This window comes from Helianthus annuus, chromosome 8, assembly GCF_002127325.2.
Source record: "Helianthus annuus cultivar XRQ/B chromosome 8, HanXRQr2.0-SUNRISE, whole genome shotgun sequence".
NCBI classification, from domain to species: Eukaryota; Viridiplantae; Streptophyta; class Magnoliopsida; order Asterales; family Asteraceae; genus Helianthus; species Helianthus annuus.
Genome location: NC_035440.2, coordinates 36160525 through 36182344, shown reverse-complemented (window position 1 = coordinate 36182344; position 21820 = coordinate 36160525). Strand labels below are relative to the sequence as shown.

At 39.1% G+C, this 21820-nt stretch overlaps 1 protein-coding gene across 1 annotated transcript; it reads left to right on the top strand.

The window, feature by feature from the left end:
- Positions 1-21508: 21508 nt before the first annotated feature.
- Positions 21509-21820, top strand: LOC110869877. Its single transcript, XM_022119082.1, has one exon. The coding sequence runs from the start codon at positions 21509-21511 to the stop codon at positions 21818-21820; it is 312 nt and encodes a 103-aa protein (XP_021974774.1).

Genomic DNA, 21820 nt, shown 5'->3' with positions numbered 1-21820 from the left:
AACAAAGGCAGCCCAAGAGAAAAAAGGCCCAACTGCTGGAAACATCCCATTCTTTTATAAAAAGCCCAAGAGCGCCTCAAGAAAAAACAGCAACAAAAGGAACAAAATATGAGAGATTTGAATTGGAATGGATAAAATTATTTATATATTTTAACACCCCCCTCAATTCAATACTTGAAACAATCAAACATGTTGAGGAGAGAACAAACCTTTTCATGTGGACTTGTAGACAGCCCTTTGGTGAAAATATCGGTAGCTTGATCCTCAGATTTGATACCCATAGTTTGAATAACGCCTTTAGATATTTTTTCCCTTAAGAAATAAAGATCTATTTCAAAGTGTTTCATGCGTTCATGAAATACGGGATTGGCTGCTATAGAGATAGCATCCGAGTTGTCACAAAATAATTGAATAGGTAGATTAACGTCAACCTTTAATTCTTTTAACAAGTTTGAAATCCACATAACCTCATATGTCGCAGCACACATTAACCGATATTTTGCTTCAGCAGAAGACCTTGAAACGGTGGACTGCTTTTTACTTTTCCATGAAACGAGATTATTACCTAAAAAAACACAGAACCCAGTAATAGACTTTCGAGACCCTAAACATTTAGCCCAATCTGAGTCAGAGAAGGCCTTCATATCTAAAGAGTCCCCCCTTTGAAATAGGATCCCTTTACCAGGAGCACCTTTTAAGTATCTTAACAGCCTTAAAGCAATTTTAAAATGAGCTTGAGTAGGAGAATGCATAAACTGACTAAGATAATGTACAGAGTATGCAATATCTGGTCTAGTGTGGGAAAGATAAATTAATTTCCAACAAGTTTTTAATAAACAGTTATGTTGGTTAACAATTGATTATCCTTTTAACACAAATGGGTCAAAACATGATTGTGTTTATTGGGGCAACTGACTGGTTTACAACCAGCCATGCCAAATTCAGCAAGTAAATCCAAGCAATATTTCCTTTGAGTTAAACATAAACCAGCAGTATTTCTAACAATTTCAAGACCCAAAAAGTATTGCAAATTTCCGAAGTCTTTTATTGAAAATTTTGACTTAAGTAAAAGTTTGATTTCATTAACTTGTTTAGGACAGCTACCAGTTATAATAATATCATCCACGTAGACAAGAAGAATAGTAAAACTAGAGTCTTTTGTCATAGTAAACATGGAATGATCACACTTACTTTATTCAAAACCACGATTAAGAAGAACAGAAACGAGTTTTTCGTTCCACATCCTAGGAGCTTGCTTTAAGCTATAAAGGGACTTTTTTAATCTACAAACTTTAGTCCCGACAGATTGATTATAACCATCAGGAAAACACATGTAAACTTCTTCATTGAGCTCAGTATAAAGAAAGGCATTATTAATGTCAAGTTGGAATATTTCCTAGTTAAAATGCACAGCCATGGACAAAACACATCTAATAGTGACCATTTTTACGACAGGTGAAAAGGTATCAAAGAAGTCAATGCCTTCCTTTTGGCTGAATCCTTTAGCAACAAGTCTAGTCTTATATCTCTATATTTCACCATTAGATTTATATTTTATCTTATAAACCCATTTACATCTAATAGTTTTCCTATTAGGAGGTAAACAAACAATTTCCCAAGTGTCATTTTTATGTAACGCTTCTAGTTCTAAGTTCATAGCAAGCATCAACCCAATTACTATCATTTTTTGCTTCAAAATAGTTTTTAGGTTCACGACTTTTGTTAAGGACAGAAGCAAAACACAGACCTTCAGGGGACAAGTTAACATAATTTAAGACCCTTTCTAGACCATATTTAACCTTCCCATCTACCATAAAATCATCAAGTTTAGACGGAAATTTGATGTTTCTAAAAGACCACCTACGAGTAATGTTTGGTTGATTCTCAATTCCTCCCTCAGAATTGTTATTGTCTTTATATTCAGTATCATGCTCAACCCTGTCTGGTCCCGATTCCTCATTACTAGGTTGCTGATTATCAGTCATCCCTAAAGTAACATCTGAATTTGTCCCAGACTGCTCAGACCTAAGTGCTTGTTTGAACATTCTCATCATTGGGAGTTGAGTCAATGTTAAGGCTTTGGGTATAGTTTAAATCGGATAAATCAAAGAAATTTAAGGTATTAACTTTAGAAGAAGTATTGTAACACCTCGAATTTTTGTGTCCAATAATGTGCTAACACGTGTCATTTGTTTACACGTGGCATTGATATTAAATAAAGGACTAATTTTGACAAACCTTGAAAGTATATAAATTCGAGGGTTATAAAGGTCAACAAGGGTAAATATACTGTATAGTAACCCTAAATAATGCTTGAACCTTCAAACGAATAAATCATAGATCGTACAGAAGCGAAACACGAAAGAAAGTGAGAGACTACAAGCTACAGGGGTTAACTGTGTCAACATGTTTAATTATACCTCTGAGTGACCCTTTAACGTTCCCAAGGCTTTGTAACGGTATTATACACTCACTAAAATATAATATATAAATTTCGCGAAGTTTCGTTATGAAACGAGAAAGTTACGATCGAATTCGTAGGAGAAGGGTTAAAAGCGTCAATAATGAAAGTGAAGGCTTTCTGAATAATTAATAAACAAACCGGGGACTTAACAACGCGGGTAAATAACACGAGGTCCTTAGTTGTAATTAACCGAGGGCCAAACAGCAAAGTTACCCCTTCAAACCCGAAAGGTCAGGTAAATCATTACGAAAGATTTTGTTATTAATTACCAGGATTTCGTAATCATTTCAAAAGATTTTAAAAATCTGGAAACCAGGCCTCTCGCGACCCGCGTGATGGTTATGGTTAAGTTGAGGCGGGCCGCGAGCCTCCTAAAATACGCGCCTGATATTTGAATATCAGGCGACCCGCATTAAAATGGCATGGAACTCCCATGCGGGTCGCGTGGGACGCCCAGATGCAGAAAGTTGTAACATCTTGCCTTTTGAGCATTATGAACGACCAAGAACCAATAAATGAGGCATGGGTGCCCCCTATTCGACCCATAATCCTCCAAGACACCTGCCATTCATCCAAGGGCTCTTGTAGACCCTTGTGTGATGATCTTGGACCATGACATTGGCTATAAATAGCAAGGTTATGTCCATAAGTTCATCACAACTCAAAACACTCTATCTGATCATTTCAAGAGCATCCAAGTCTTCTTCTTTGCTCTACAGACAAGTCTCAAGCTTCTGTAAGTGATCTAACCCTTTGTGGTTTCACATTTCCTTAGTAAATAGCTAAGAACCAAACCGTCGTAACTACGGTTTGACTTTACAATAAATCAGTGATGGTTTAGTCTTATGACGAATCAAAAGTAGTTTTGAGATGGTATTTATGTGGGTAATAAACCCCTAAAAGGGTTCCCTCTGATCACCACTCTAACTATGTCATATATCGAGTCAAACGTGCGGTTAAAAAGTCAACAGAAAGCTATTTTAGCGATTTATGCATAATCTGTAATGTATATGTTATGAAACCTTTTTTGACACTCATAAAATATGATATTAAGTATATAAACTTGTTTGCGCTCGTTTGAATCGACCATTTGCTATATTGACCCGGTTCGGAGCCGAATGTCGCAAAAGTTTGACTTTTGCTTTGATTTCAGTTCTGACCCGTTTTAGTGAGGTATAGATATACCTTAGGACTCTCTTAGGACCAGGTTACATGATGGTATAAACCTCTGTGATCGGTTCATGAGTTATCCGAGTCTTTTGCACATTTCCGTTAATCGCCTAAAAGTTGACCGTAACGCCATTTTGAAAATAAAACGAGTATTTCGGACACGTAAACGGACCAGAACCTTGCTTATCAAATTATAAGCATGTCCTTAAAGTTTCACGTCAATCCGAGGTCTAGAATGAGAGTTATGCTAATTAGCGCAATTAAAGTAAACTTTAGTAATTAACGGCGCAATTAGCATAACGCCTATCTAAACCAAGATTTCGTCACCAAAACTTCTACCCACCGTATTAAAATAATATTTTGGGAATTTTAAAGATTTTTAATAATTTTTACCTCGCTCATAACCTGCGGTTATGGCTACGGTTCGGTAAATACCGAATATGCCCTTTTCGGCCAAAACATGAGTTCTACAAGGTCTTTTGACCCGATTCCAGTTGCTACTGGTTCCAAATAATAAATAAAGTATTTTAAGCTTTATAAGCTGTACGGGAAACTCAGATTTCCTGTAGAACTCGAAAAGCTCTTTAAAAGTCTTTAAAATGACCGAAAAACCCCTACGGGGCGTAATATTAACTAAAACTCGTTACGGGCATCACGGAAGGTATCCTACTGATACCACAACCTCTTTAAGGCATATTGACTTAGGAAATAAGCGTACGACTCTCATCGTTAACCGTTTCGCCTATTGCGCGCACGCTTCGGCTTATGAAACTAGTTTTCATAAATTAGCCGATACGGGTCAAATTATATTATTTGGACCCCAAAATCCAGAGTGTGAACCATAAACCCATATAAAACAAGTCTCTGAACTTGTTGGGTCAGAATCGCACTCCATTCTCGGTTTTCGCCTTTTCACGCGATTAAACCATATTCACATATCGGAACCAACCGGTCTAGGCTACGGCCATTATAACGACTCGTTAGGATTCTAAGAGGTTAATTAAAACCTTCGTTCTAGATTAGGAGCCCCAGTAAAAGCTATCGGTGATTTAATCCAAATTAAGGAAATATACTTGCAAAGGTAAATACTTTAACTTATTTCCCCTATATGGGCTTGGGTTACGGTATATTAATACCGCTTGATTGAGCATTATATTCTTCCATCGCTTAGGTGGTTAATTAAATAATATGATCGGCTCATTTAAACAGTTTTGTTTCTTAAAAGCCTTTGGGGGGTTTAATGACCGTTGTCCCGGATATCCTTGGCATCATTTTACGAAATGGCCACGACCATCGACATCCCGGTGTAGGCGTACACCCGGTATATATTGTCGACATTAAATTAAAAGACGTAGCCGTTGGTTTTTATACTACGGTTTTACGCAATGTGGTGTGTCTATAAATCTTTAACCCGGCACGACCCGGGCTACTGAACGCATAAAAGAACATGTAAAACGTTCACAAGATTTTAATAATTTTCCCAAGTTATAAAAGAGTTTGTGCCTTGTGCACTCAAATCAATTTTAATAAACATTTTCAAATGTGTCAGTTGAATGTATTTACCAGTGTAAACTAACGTATTTTCCCCAAAAAGATTAAGTGCAGGTACTATACGAAATTGGCTGGTATTAGCTACCTAAGCATCACGAATAGTCTCGCAAACTCGATGCCGTATCTGAATGAACAATATTTTATTATTTTGATCCGCTGTGGATATATTCGACTTCTGTAATACATTTGATATTACAACCAGAGGTTGAAGTATATATTTATCTTTAAGCTTCCGCTGTGCATTTATATAATTGTGTGGTTTGACTATATTGTTGCCAACATCGTCACGGTAATCCCCCACCGGGCCCACCGGTGAGACACGTGGAAATCGGGGTGTGACAGGTTGGTATCAGAGCCAACATTGAGTGAATTAAACACTATCCTATTGTGTTTAATCTCAATGACACAATTGCACATACTTGAGTCTAGACAAGAACTTAGGACAAATTCGAATTGTTATTCCAGTTTTGTCTTTTTCTTTTATTATTGGAATTTAAAGTTTTATAAAGCAGGAAAATGCCACCTGTTATATTCCGAGGAAGAGGAAGGGGAAGAAGAGGCAGAGGAGATATCGTGACACATCACGATAACGAAGCTGGACCATCAGGTACAAGACATCCTTCAATGACAAGGAGCGAAGAACCACAACGACGAAGAGATCTCTACGAACCCGCGAGGCATTCCACCTCGCACAGCTCGACGCCATCTTATCGTCACTCCTTTGGGCCAAACTCAGAGAATGATCCCAACAACCCACAACCTTCCTTCATACCTCTACAACGTTCGGTATCACACCGGAATTATGACGACCCTACTCCTTACTTCATAGGTCACTTCAATCCAGCTGACTATATACAGGAACCTTCTGGATTTGTTCCGCTTGGTCCACAAGACCACTTTTCTGAAGATCCCATGGAGGAAGATGAGGATCCTACTGAACCAGCACGTGGTACGCCCACGCATCCGATAGAAGTCTCTGATGGGTCATCCTTCCATGGCACACCCTATCAGGGACCAGACAGTTTCCAAGCGTTGTTTAACCGACATGAGTGGTACTACACGCCACCTCAACAGACATCTCAACAACCGCGACATCCACAGGATCCCTCTGAGGATTCACGCTTTGAGGCAGTTACGCCACCACCTCCGCCACCGGCGCAACCAGTAATGCCTGATCCGCCAAGGCGTAGGAGGACAAATGCTCGTATGTCCACACGAGGAGGAGGGGGTATCCACTTCAGCACCCCTCGACACTCAAGTAGTAGCCACTATCCGCCACTACAAGAAGAAGGACCTTCAAGTCCTATACAGGAGGCGAACTCCGCACCAGCTGCACCAAATTCGCCACCATATGGGTACGACCAACCCATACCTGCTTACACGGGTCCAACGGCTTACAACCCGTTCGAACCGTCACAAGCACAATACAACTACAATTATGAGCGCGACCCATATGTGGTGTCGGCTAGATATAATGCGCGCTACCCTGACGGAGCTCATGGGAACATGGGACCACCGGACTACTCAGCTCATGGGTATCCAATACCTCCCAGACCCCCAGTTCCGCAACAAGCGCCACAACCACGATTCTCTCCTCCTGAACAAGAAGAGATACTCCATCGACTAGATCGTGTGGAGAGAGAGTTCGAAGAAGAGAAAAAGAGCCACCGAGGATTTCTCAAAGGCTTGGCGAACCTACTAAAGGGCAAAAAGAAGAAACGTGACCACTAGCCCTTAATAGTTGTACTAATGTAATTTCTACTTTGAAATAAGTCCCTGCGTGGACACTTATCGTATTTCAGTCCCTACGTGGACTTATCTTTTAGTCCTTACATGGACACCTATCTTGTATTAGTCCCTGTGTGGACTTGTCACTTATTTTAAACCTCTATGGAGGTATGTACTATTTGAAAGACCCGTTTAGGGCAATATGTAATTGTATTTAAGATTATGGAATGTATGTTATGAGTTTTGTTTTAATATGTATGAAATAAATCAAAACCAATCCTTTTAAATTGATCTGCCTAAATAAAGAATCTTACGAGTGAAACCTAGCCTGGTGTCTTTTAAGATCCGGTCAAGATGGTAGGACTTAATTAAAAGATTCAGATTCCCTGTTAACCGCTGCAAGCACGTTGACATTCATGGCAGATGTGATTCGTTAAAATCACGCACGTCATTCTTATACATAATCCTTTAAGGATTTCAAAACCCAACTAAATGATTTATAAATCGTGGGTTAAATCACCAATGAAGGTGATCAATTATATTAAAACATCCATTAGTGATGTAGTGCCTACAGGCCAATCTTATTAAAACATCCATTAGTGATGTAGTGCCTACGTGCCAATCTTATTAAAACATCCATTAGTGATGTAGTGCCTACGGGCCAATCTTATTAAAACATCCATTAGTGATGTAGTGCCTACGGGCCAATCTAATTAAAACATCCATTAATGATGTAGTGCCTACGGGCCAACCTTATTAAAACATCCATTAGAGATGTAGTGCCTACGGGCCAACCATATTAAAACATCCATTAGAGATGTAGTGCCTACGGGCCAACCATATTAAAACATCCATTAGAGATGTAGTGCCTACAGGCCAACCATAATAAAACATCCATTAGAGGTGTAGTGCCTATGGGCCATAATAATTGTCTTATAACGACAAAAGGCAGTGGTGGTCTATGACTCCCTGTCAGAAAGAGATAAAAGAACTACGGTTCAAATCTCTATGCCTTTGATTCTCTGAAATCTCGGCTAATAATATAAAACATCCTCGTGATTAGGCTTTATGCCGCCAATACTATTTATATAGCTGAAATAGGATATATTCAAATCCTAATATATAATGAAATAATAAGTTAACCAAATATGGTCTCTGTACCATGGTTGACAAATTGTCATAAAAGACAATTATATAATAATCTCCTGAATAAAATTTTGTTATCTTCTGTAACAGATTCAAGTTACAATGGCGGATCCCAACGGAGAGAATAGCCATACTAATGAAGATGACTACGACAATACGCCAGTGCATTTGACAGGCGCACAGCTTAAGGCTCTGATTGACAATGCTGTTCAGGCAGCTCTTGATCGTCAATATACTGAGTCCCAAGGCAGAACCGTGTCAAAACCACCCTCTAAACCAAAGACACACTCCAAACCACCCTCTCAACCCAAGAAAGATGACGACAAACACTCGTCCACTGAGAACATCGTTCATCGCGATAGAGAATATACCGATGCATCAAATGCTAAGGGTTGCACCTACAAATACTTTGTATCTTGTAAGCCCCGGGAATTTACAGGGGAGAAAGGTGCTGTTGATTGTATCACCTGGCTAGATGAGATGGACACTATTGTGGACATCAGCGGGTGTGCAGAGAGGGATGTGGTGAAGTATGTGTCCCAGTCATTCAAGGGCGAGGCCCTGGCGTGGTGGAGGGCGTTGGTGCAGGCATCTGGTAAGTCTGCTTTATACAAAATGACGTGGGAGGAATTTATTGCTCTCATTAAGGAGAACTACTGCCCTCAGCATGAGGTTGAGAAGATCGAGGCTGATTTTGTGTCACTAGTGATGACGAACCTGGACTGCTAGGCGTATCTGACGAGCTTCAATACGATGTCTCGCCTGGTCCCATACCTTGTGACACCAGAACCCAGAAGAATCGCCCGTTTCATTGGGGGATTAGAGCCTGCAATAAAGGCTAGCGTAAAGGCCTCTCGGCCGACGACCTTCAGGTCAGTTACTGACCTCTCCTTGTCTCTCACCTTAGACGCTGTCCGTCTGAGGACACTAAGGAGCAAGGAGGCTGAGAAGAGGAAACGCGAGGATGATACCTCGCAGAGGTCAGGGAAAAAGCACCGTGGAAACGGTGATGGCAAAAAGGGGTCGGAGGCGAAGAAAGATGGGCAAGCTGGTGAAAGGCTCAACTGCAAAATCTGCAAGAAACCCCACTCTGGGAAGTGCAGATTTGCATCAAACTCACAGTCGCAATCAAAGACTCCTTCCTGTGGACTATGCAAGTCCAAGGATCATAAGACTGTGGAGTGCAAAAAGATCAAGGATGCAACCTGCTATGGTTGTAACGAAAAGGGGCATATCAAAAGTAACTGCCCTAAGTATGCCAAGAAGGCGGAAGAGACAAAGAAGTCAAATGCGAGAGTTTTTCGCATGGATGCAAAGGAAGCGGTTCAGAACGACAACGTGCTTACAGGTACTTTTCTCGTAAATAATATATTTGCAAGAGTACTATTCGATTCTGGCGCCGATAAATCCTTTGTAGACCAGAAATTTTGCCAACTACTAAATATTCCTATCAAAACCCTTGATGTGAAATACGAAGTAGAGTTAGCAGACGGCACGATAGAAACCGTCTCAACTGTTCTAGAAGGATGTGAAATGTCCATTAGGAATCATTCTTTTCCTTTATCTCTACTTCCCTTCAAGCTAGCAGGTTTCGACATAGTCCTAGGCATGGACTGGTTGTCCCGTAATCAGGCCCAAATCATTTGCGGCAAAAGGCATATAGTATTAAAAACTCCGAGTGGTGAATCTCTTACCATTCGAGGAGATACGCAGTACGGATTGCCCGAAGACGTATCTATGCTGAAAGCTTCTAGGTGTTTGAACAGAGGCTGTGTAATTTACATGGCTCAGGTGATAATTGAAGAACCGAAGCCGAAGATCGAGGATCTTCCTGTCATTTCTGAATACCCCGAGGTTTTTCCTGAAGAACTACCTGGTTTGCCACCGGATAGACAAGTGGAATTCAGAATAGACATCATTCCTGGAGCGGCTCCGATAGCAAGAGCACCTTACAGGCTAGCTCCAACGGAAATGAAAGAACTGAGGACCTAGTTGGATGAACTGCTGGCGAAGGGTTTTATCAGACCTAGTTCATCTCCCTGGGGAGCACCAGTCCTATTTGTAAAGAAGAAGGACGGATCGATGCGGTTGTGCATCGACTATCGAGAGCTAAATAAAGTTACCATAAAGAACAGATATCCTTTGCCAAGGATCGATGATCTGTTCGACCAGCTGCAAGGAGCAAGCTATTTCTCAAAAAATCGACTTGAGGTCGGGCTATCATCAACTAAGGGTCAGAGATGAGGATGTACATAAGACAGCATTTAGGACTCGCTATGGTCATTACGAGTTCCTAGTGATGCCTTTTGGGCTCACGAATGCACCGGCTGCGTTCATGGATCTCATGAATCGCGTCTGCAAGCCGTATTTAGACAAATTTGTCATAGTCTTCATCGACGATATCCTTATATATTCCAAGAACCAAGCTGACCACGAGAAGCACCTCCGTTGCATTCTCGAATTACTACAGCGTGAGAAACTCTACGCCAAATTCTCGAAATGTGAATTCTGGCTACGAGAGGTTCAGTTTTTAGGTCACGTTGTGAGTGAGCGTGGTATCCAAGTGGATCCCGCTAAGGTAGAGGCGGTCATGAACTGGCAAGAGCCAAAGACGCCTACCGAAATCCGTAGTTTCCTGGGGTTAGCAGGATACTACCGGAGGTTTATTGAAAATTTTTCAAGGATTGCTGCGCCCTTGACTTCCCTAACCAAGAAGAAAGAAAAGTTTATTTGGGGCCCAAAGCAGCAAGAGTCCTTCGAAATACTGAAGCAAAAGCTAAGCAACGCACCTGTGCTGACATTACCGGAAGGTACATATGAATTCGTAGTTTACTGCGATGCATCACACACAGGCATGGGATGTGTGCTTATGCAGAAGGGCAAGGTGATTGCCTATGCTTCAAGGCAATTAAAGGTGCACGAAAAGAATTACACCACCCATGATTTGGAGTTGGGTGCCGTTGTATTTGCACTAAAATTGTGGAGGCATTACCTTTATGGTATTAAATTTGTGATTTATTCTGATCACAAAAGCCTCCAGCACCTGTTCAACCAGAAGGAGTTGAACATGAGGCAGCGCCGTTGGATGGAAACCTTGAATGACTATGATTGCGAGATCAGGTACCATCCCGGCAAAGCGAATGTGGTCGCTGATGCCTTAAGCAGGAAAGAAAGGGTAAAACCTATTCGAATCAATGCCAAGAGCATTGAGGTCAAGAACAATTTAATTGAAAGGATTTTAGCTGCACAGCGAGAGGCTGTGTTGGAAGCTAATTATCCTAATGAAAAGTTAGGAGTAACTGAGGAGCAGTTGACTCTTAGCAAGGATGGAATCCTTAGACTGAACGGACGTATATGGGTTCCAATTTATGGAGGACTACGAGATGTTATCCTCCAGGAAGCCCATAGTTCCAAATACTCAGTCCATCCTGGTGCTGACAAAATGTATCAAGATTTAAAGGCAAACTATTGGTGGATAGGCTTGAAAAAGTCTGTAGCCGCCCACGTAGCAAAGTGCTTGACTTGTGCTCAAGTCAAAGCCGAGCACCAAAAGCCGTCCGGCTTGCTACAACAGCCTGAACTTCCCGAGTGGAAGTGGGAATGCGTAACTATGGACTTCATAACCAAGCTACCCAAAACCAGGAAAGGAAACGATACAATATGGGTCATAGTAGATAGGCTGACTAAATCAGCTCATTTTCGACCCATCAAGGAGACGTATAGCTCCGATATGTTAGCCCAACTTTACGTTGATAAGATTGTAGCTTTACACGGCATACCTGTGACTATTATCTCCGACAGGGATACCAGATACACGTCTCATTTCTGGAAGAGTTTCCAGCAATCTTTGGGCACGCGTTTGAACTTTAGTACGGCTTACCATCCACAGACGGACGGTCAGAGTGAGCGTACCATTCAAACGCTAGAAGACATGCTTCGTGCATGTGCAATCGATTTAGGCGGTAACTGGGATAAGAACCCACCCCGGATCGAATTCTCCTACAATAATAGCTACCACACCAGCATAAAGGCTGCGCCTTTCGAGGCATTATACGGTAGGAAATGTAGATCGCCTGTTTGTTGGGCGGAAGTAGGAGAGGTCCAATTATCAGGACCAGAGATTGTTTTCCAGACGACGGACAAGATTGTCCAGATCCGGGAACGTCTCAAGGCTGCCCGTGATAGGCAGAAAAGCTACGCCGATCCAAAACGTAAGGATCTTCACTTCGAGGTAGGTGAGAAGGTGTTGCTTAAAGTATCGCCCTGGAAGGGGGTGATGCGTTTCGGCAAGAAAGGCAAGCTGAGTCCGAGATACATAGGACCTTTTGAGGTCATTAAACGTGTCGGATCAGTTGCCTATAAGTTGAACTTTCCTGAAGAGCTCAATGGAATTCACAATGTGTTCCACATCTGCAATCTCAAAAAGTGCTTCGCCGATGAATCATTGGTGATTCCACACACAGATGTGCATATAGATGAGAGCTTGAAGTTCATAGAAAAACCTTTGTCGATTGAGGATCGACAGGTGAAGAAACTTCGAAGAAAGCACGTACCGATTGTAAAGGTCAAATGGGATGCTCGTAGAGGTCCCGAATATACGTGGGAAGTCGAAGACACAATGAAAGAAAAGTACCCCTATTTATTTGAGTAAATCTCGGGTCGAGATTTATTTTAAGGGGGTGAGGATGTAACACCTCGAATTTTTGTGTCCAATAATGTGCTAACACGTGTCATTTGTTTACACATGGCATTGATATTAAATAAAGGACTAATTTTGACAAACCTTGAAAGTATATAAATTCGAGGGTTATAAAGGTCAACAAGGGTAAATATACTGTATAGTAACCCTAAATAATGCTTGAACCTTCAAACGAATAAATCATAGATCGTACAGAAGCGAAACGCGAAAGAAAGTGAGAGACTACAAGCTACAGGGGTTAACTATGTCAACATGTTTAATTATACCTCTGAGTGACCCTTTAACGTTCTCAAGGCTTTGTAACGGTATTATACACTCACTAAAATATAATATATAAATTTCGCGAAGTTTCGTTATGAAACGAGAAAGTTACGATCGAATTCGTAGGAGAAGGGTTAAAAGCGTCAATAATGAAAGTGAAGGCTTTCTGAATAATTAATAAACAAACCGGGGACTTAACAACGCGGGTAAATAACACGAGGTCCTTAGTTGTAATTAACCGAGGGCCAAACCGCAAAGTTACCCCTTCAAACCCGAAAGGTCAGGTAAATCATTACGAAAGATTTCGTTATTAATTACCAGGATTTCGTAATCATTTCAAAAGATTTTAAAAATCTGGAAACCAGGCCTCTCGCGACCCGCGTGATGGTTATGGTTAAGTTGAGGCGGGCCGCGAGCCTCCTAAAATACGCGCCTGATATTTGAATATCAGGCGACCCACATTAAAATGGCATGGAACTCCCATGCGGGTCGCGTGGGACGCCCAGATGCAGAAAGTTGTAACATCTTGCCTTTTGAGCATTATGAACGACCAAGAACCAATAAATGAGGCATGGGTGCCCCCTATTCGACCCATAATCCTCCAAGACACCTGCCATTCATCCAAGGGCTCTTGTAGACCCTTGTGTGATGATCTTGGACCATGACATTGGCTATAAATAGCAAGGTTATGTCCATAAGTTCATCACAACTCAAAACACTCTATCTGATCATTTCAAGAGCATCCAAGTCTTCTTCTTTGCTCTACAGACAAGTCTCAAGCTTCTGTAAGTGATCTAACCCTTTGTGGTTTCACATTTCCTTAGTAAATAGCTAAGAACCAAACCGTCGTAACTACGGTTTGACTCTACAATAAATCAGTGATGGTTTAGTCTTATGACGAATCAAAAGTAGTTTTGAGATGGTATTTATGTGGGTAATAAACCCCTAAAAGGGTTCCCTCTGATCACCACTCTAACTATGTCATATATCGAGTCAAACGTGCGGTTAAAAAGTCAACAGAAAGCTATTTTAGCGATTTATGCATAATCTGTAATGTATATGTTATGAAACCTGTTTTGACACTCATAAAATATGATATTAAGTATATAAACTTGTTTGCGCTCGTTTGAATCGACCATTTGCTATATTGACCCGGTTCGGAGCCGAATGTCGCAAAAGTTTGACTTTTGCTTTGACTTCAGTTCTGACCCGTTTTAGTGAGGTATAGATATACCTTAGGACTCTCTTAGGACCAGGTTACATGATGGTATAAACCTCTGTGATCGGTTCATGAGTTATCCGAGTCTTTTGCACATTTCCGTTAATCGCCTAAAAGTTGACCGTAACGCCATTTTGAAAATAAAACGAGTATTTCGGACACGTAAACGGACCAGAACCTTGCTTATCAAATTATAAGCATGTCCTTAAAGTTTCACGTCAATCCGAGGTCTAGAATGAGAGTTATGCTAATTAGCGCAATTAAAGTAAACTTTAGTAATTAACGGCGCAATTAGCATAACGCCTATCTAAACCAAGATTTCGTCACCAAAACTTCTACCCACTGTATTAAAATAATATTTTGGGAATTTTAAAGATTTTTAATAATTTTTACCTCGCTCATAACCTGCGGTTATGGCTACGGTTCGGTAAATACCGAATATGCCCTTTTCGGCCAAAACATGAGTTCTACAAGGTCTTTTGACCCGATTCCAGTTGCTACTGGTTCCAAATAATAAATAAAGTATTTTAAGCTTTATAAGCTGTACGGGAAACTCAGATTTCCTGTAGAACTCGAAAAGCTCTTTAAAAGTCTTTAAAATGACCGAAAAACCCCTACGGGGCGTAATATTAACTAAAACTCGTTACGGGCATCACGGAAGGTATCCTACTGATACCACAACCTCTTTAAGGCATATTGACTTAGGAAATAAGCGTACGACTCTCATGGTTAACCGTTTCGCCTATTGCGCGCACGGTTCGGCTTATGAAACTAGTTTTCATAAATTAGCCGATACGGGTCAAATTATATTATTTGGACCCCAAAATCCAGAGTGTGAACCATAAACCCATATAAAACAAGTCTCTGAACTTGTTGGGTCAGAATCGCACTCCATTCTCGGTTTTCGCCTTTTCACGCGATTAAACCATATTCACATATCGGAACCAACCGGTCTAGGCTACGGCCATTATAACGACTCGTTAGGATTCTAAGAGGTTAATTAAAACCTTCGTTCCAGATTAGGAGCCCCAGTAAAAGCTATCGGTGATTTAATCCAAATTAAGGAAATATACTTGCAAAGGTAAATACTTTAACTTATTTCCCCTATATGGGCTTGGGTTACGGTATATTAATACCGCTTGATTGAGCATTATATTCTTCCATCGCTTAGGTGGTTAATTAAATAATATGATCGGCTCATTTAAACAGTTTTGTTTCTTAAAAGCCTTTGGGGGGTTTAATGACCGTTGTCCCGGATATCCTTGGCATCATTTTACGAAATGGCCACGACCATCGACATCCCGGTGTAGGCGTACACCCGGTATATATTGTCGACATTAAATTAAAAGACGTAGCCGTTGGTTTTTATACTACGGTTTTACGCAATGTGGTGTGTCTATAAATCTTTAACCCGGCACGACCCGGGCTACTGAACGCATAAAAGAACATGTAAAACGTTCACAAGATTTTAATAATTTTCCCAAGTTATAAAAGAGTTTGTGCCTTGTGCATTCAAATCAATTTTAATAAACATTTTCAAATGTGTCAGTTGAATGTATTTACCAGTGTAAACTGACGTATTTTCCCCAAAAAGATTAAGTGCAGGTACTATACGAAATTGGCTGGTATTAGCTGCCTAAGCATCACGAATAGTCTCGCAAACTCGATGCCGTATCTGAATGAACAATATTTTATTATTTTGATCCGCTGTGGATATATTCGACTTCTGTAATACATTTGATATTACAACCAGAGGTTGAAGTATATATTTATCTTTAAGCTTCCGCTGTGCATTTATATAATTGTGTGGTTTGACTATATTGTTGCCAACATCGTCACGGTAATCCCCTACCGGGCCCACCGGTGAGACACGTGGAAATCGGGGTGTGACAAGTATCAAGATCAAAAGACATTTTCTTTTCTTTAAAAGGAAAAACGGTTTCATAGAACCTAACATCCCTAGAATAAAACATCAATTTTTGATCAAGACTCCAAAGTTTATACCCCTTTTTTTCATTTGAATATCCAATTAAGACACATTTTTTAGCATGTATGTCAAACTTATCAGAATTATTTAACACTGTGCTGAAACAAATACACCCTATCACCCTAAGTTGACTTCATACAGGAGCAAAACCAAACACTAGATCGTATGGAGACTTCCCATTTAGAACTGATGACGGGGTCCTGTTTATTAGATAAGTAGTAGTTAGAACACATTCAGACCAGAATTTAAGAGGGAAACCCCCTTGAAAAAGTAAAGTTCTAGCAACATTTAACAGATGTCTATGTTTTCTTTCAACAACCCCGTTTTGCTGAGGGGTATGAACGCATGAAGTTTGATGTAAGATACCATTTTCATAGCAAAAATTATTCATTTGTTTGTTAATAAATTCAGTAGCATTATTGCTCCTGAATATTTTAACTGTTTTACTAAACTGAGTTTTGATTATATTATAAAACCCTTTAATATTGTAAAAGACTTCATCTTTTGACTTCATGAGATGTACCCACAAAGCTCTAGTAAAGTCATCAACAATAGTAAGGAAGTATCTAAAACCATCCCTACTTGGAACCCTATATGGACCCCAAACATCAAGGTGAACTAGGTCACCTAACAACTTAGATTTATGGTCACTTAAGGGAAAGGGTTCCCTATGTTGTTTAGCCCTATGGCACGTTTCACAAGGTTCTATTTTAGTGCTAGTTTTAATATTTAATTTATCTTTTAACACATGCAGAACAGGTTGAGCAGGATGTCCTAACCTAGCATGCCAAAGATTAACATCACAACTAGCATTGCACACCTTATTTAAAACAGAAGAACTACCACAGAAGTATAGAACATCAAACTGATTACCAGTCACCGAGACTTTCTTTTGATGAGAATCCTGAATATAGCAATTATGTTCATCAAAACAAAAAGTAAGTTTACAATCTCTAGCAAGTTTATGAACAGAGATTAGGTTAACACAGTAATTAGGCACAACAAACACATTATAAAGAATGACTTGGTCACTTAATTTGATATCACCAATTTTAGATACGAAGGCACTAGTGCCATTAGGGTGTTTAATTTTAATGTTGAATTCGGTGACATCCTTTTGATTAATAAGACAATCATCAGTCATTACCATATGCTGGTTAGCACTAGAGTCAATTATCCATCCTACCTTTTTCTCATTGTCAACAAAGTTTGAGAAACAGTAGATAGGTTTAAATTCACAGGTAGGTTCGGATGAGAAATTGACAAAACTATTTAGACATATAGAATTTGCACACATACCAGTAAAGTTACTACTCTGAGGATCACCCTTAGGTTTATCATTCAAGAGACTAAGCAGCTGAGCTACCTGATCATTTGTTAGTGAACTCACAACACAGGAAGTATCAGTAGTATCAGTAGTAACATTATTACTAACCATGTTACCCTTGTTCCCACCAGGTTTAGATTTCATCCAAGAAGGATAGCCAACAAGTTCAAAACACTTCTCAATGGTATGACCAGTTTTACTACAATGAGAACATTTGAGATTAGGATTAAGAGTTCTTTGAATCAATAGTTTGATTAGCCCTAGCAGCAAAGCCAACAACACTATTAGGGGTTTTATCAGAAAATTTTTTTGAGTGTAAATGAGACTCTTCTATAGAGATGACTGCAAAGGCATCCTTCACAGACGGAAGAGTTTCTCTAGTTAATAAATTTGTTCTCACAGACTAATATGAACTATCAAGACCCATCAAGAATTGCATCAACTTTATAAGATCATTAAATTCATTAAACTGTTTAGATGCATCACAAGAACAAGCAGGTAAGGCAAGTAATTGGTCTAATTGCTTCCACATACAATTCAACTTATGATAATATTCTGAGACAGGCATGCCATTTTGACTAAAAGAGTTGATTTTTTGATATAGATTAAACACAATAGAACCATCTATCTTATCATAAGTCTCTTTTAAATCATTCCATACATCAGAAGCAATTTTAGAGTAAACTAGACCAAGATATAGCTCCTCAGACACAGAGTTAAGAATCCATGTAAGAACAATAGAGTTGCACCTATCCCATAGTCTACCCAAGACCTCATCAATTTTTGACCTAGGACAAGTACCATCAACAAACCCTATCTTATTTTTCACCTGTAAGGCAAGATACATGGCATAGGACCAGATTCTATAGTTTTCTGACCCCTTGAGTTTTCCACTGGCTATGGATAAATTAGCAGAGTCACTAGGGTGAAGAAACAATGGATCACCAGCTTCTATTTTACTAACCAGGGTGGTACTAGGAGATGTCAAAACAGTATTATCACCAGACATAGTTGAAACACAGAATAATCAAGAACAGTAACCAATACAAATAACAAGAAAAAGCAAGAAGCAAATAAATTCAGAAATAGATAAAAAACGGAGATAAAACGATCTCATAGTGGGTGCGTGTACCTTCGATAGTCTGATTATAAGTAAAGAGGACCGGTGAAAGTTTTGTTGGTTTGCTCTGTAACAGAGACCAACAAGAACCCCTTCAATAAGCACGAACACCAATTCTGCCGTAAGCAATTTTAAAAACACGGCCGTACAAAAAACATGTATAATCTGCCCAACCAGTAAATCAGACACAGCGGATCAATAGGTCTGTACAGCTCCGAACACAGCTATAATACTAAAAACAAAGCGCCGCAAATCAGAAACTATCACAACTGTAAAACTATCGTCAAAGTGCCGTAAACTAGGAACGAACACAACAGATTATCAACTGATAATCTGTGTAACGTGACGATAAAAAACGTGGCAGCAATAAACTCTCGAACACAGGAAAGTAACGACCTTCAGATGTTCTAGAAAGTAATACGAAGCAGAGAAACAGCAGCGGCAGAGACCTATGAGCAGCGAGTAACGAACAGTAGAATCGGAAGAACCCTAGATCCAAACGGATCTGTTTATCAATATGAAGTATCAGCGGATGGAAACGCACAGCACAGAGCCAATTATTGCTCTGATACCATGTGAAAATGAGAAATCTTTTATAAATAGAACAAGAGTACACAACTTTTAAGCAAGAATACTACTCAGAAAAGGTGTAATCACCGATTACAAATAGCAAAAATAGAACAGATCATTCAACTGAATGATTCTGCACAGTAAGACGATCAGAAGCGGCACTGGACACTCTCGAACAGGAGGAATACGCCAAGACTTTGAGTCGGTGTTCTTGAGAGCAAGAGAAAGAAGGGCTGCAACCTTTTTGATGAACAACACAAGCTGAGCAGCGGCTGAATAAAAAACCGAGGGAACCCTAAGCTAGCCCAAAACAGCGAACAAAGACAGCCGAAGAGAAAAAAGGCCCAACCGATGGAAACATCCCATTCTTTTATAAAAAGCCCAAGAGCACCTTAAGAAAAAAACAGCAACAAAAGGAACAAAATATGAGAGATTTGAATTCCATGGATAAAATTATTAATCTCACACATAATCTATACTATATAATAAAAGAATCCTGATTTTGGACACGTGTCATTCATTGAAGATGTCTACATTTGTAATTTCTTACCTTTTCATACTTGATATTATTATTTACCAAATTAACACTTTTTTATTTAGTCCCATATCTCTTATTTAGCATATATGGTTATAACCTAGGAATGATAGGAGACCCATGTGCAAACATATATAATATATAATATATAGTTACTATAATATAATTGTTCTCTCTAATATATAGTAACTATAATATATAGGAGAGATAAGGCGTATGTACTCCAACGCTTAAGTTATTATTAGATTGACATGTATGCGCAAGAATTGTAATAATATATAGTTACTATATATTGTTTGTAATAAGTTTAGGTTATAACATTATATTAGTTTACAGGCGTAGGTTTTTATGTAACCAAAACTCAGTTATTTTTGTTTCTAGGAAATCATAATCCTTTTATTTGATTCAATCATTCTAGAAGTTTTAAAACTAAAATATAATTTATCATAATCAAATTCACATTTCGAAACCCTCAAAATTCAGCCATTCAATAATCACAATTACTCACACGTATAAGCCCATATATAATCTAACCTACTTTTAATAAAGGATTCCAATTAATTCTACGTGAAATTTATAAAGACTTTTTGTTATACACTTAATTTCATATATAATCTAATCTAACTTTTAATAATGTATATATGTGTGGACGCTGGAGGACAAAAGTGAAATTGCACTAATTTTAACGTTATTTCACTAAATTTGTGAAAATAACGTTAAAACCGGCGGACGGTTAATCATGCATCATCATCATCATGTGGTGGCGTTGATAGCAGAAAGACAAAAGGGAACATGCACTAATCAGTCTTTGTCCCGATTGCTGAGTGTTATGTGCCTTATGTCCAAAGCTTGATGCAAAACTACTATCGAGTCGGGGGTCTTACTGAAAGCAGCCTCAACATCTTACTTTCCTCAGACTCCACCTTAGCTTTGCTATTTGTGGGATTTACTGAGTGATGATGATTAGTATATATAATTAGATTTAATCAACCCGTATAACACACGGAGTTTATAAAGATATAATTTTTTTATTATTTAGTTTATAAAATTACATTTATCCAACCCGTAATATACAAGGTTACAAAATTACATTTATTTAACCTGTGTAATACACAGTGTTTTTAAAGATATAACTTTTTTTTATTATTTAGTATATATAATTAGATTTATTCAACCCGTACAATACACGAGTTTTTATTATTTGGTATATAAAATTACATTTATTCAGTACAATACATGTACAATACAGGAGGTTCTTAGAGATATAATTTTTTTATTATTTAATATATAAAATTACATTTGTTCAACCCGTGTAATAAACGAGGTTTTTAAAGAATAATTGTTTTAATTTAATATATAAAATTACATTTATTCAACCTGTATAATACACGGGGTTATAACCTAGTAATTTCTATAAATGAAAAAAAAAACATTACCATTAGTTGGTCGCTTGGTGCCAGCTCTCAAAACTTAATGGGCCCGTTGGAAGAAAGTTGCCACTTTTGGGTGTAATAAAAAATTATCTAATGCCACCACTTTGCACTTTGCACCACCTGCGTAACTGTGCTTTTCATTCCATTATGTTAATTTTCACATCGTGTTCTGGAGCTTTATCTGCTCCTCCTAACCATGCCTATGAAGTGATGTAACACGACACAAAAGAAAAACCTGTTTTTATACCCGATTTGCTCATGAAAAAAAATCTCAACTTTCAGAATCTTCCTACTTAAAATGGCAACTAATTTACAAGACCCCCAATTCGATATAGAATCTGGTGGTGGTGATGGAACCGAGATCGCGGTGTTGGTGGCGGAGGAGGTGGTGGAGAAGGGGAGGTTGTCCTCAGTTTCAGATTTCTCAGTGGTGGATCTGGGAAGCGGCGACAGCGGTGGTGGATGTAAGGATTGTAGGATTTGTCATTTGAGTTTGGGTGTAAACAGTGAAGAATCTGAGAATGGGATTCCAATAGAGTTGGGTTGTTGTTGTAAACATGATTTGTGTTGGGGATCAGAAGGTATTTGTGCAGCGGAATTAGTGACTTGA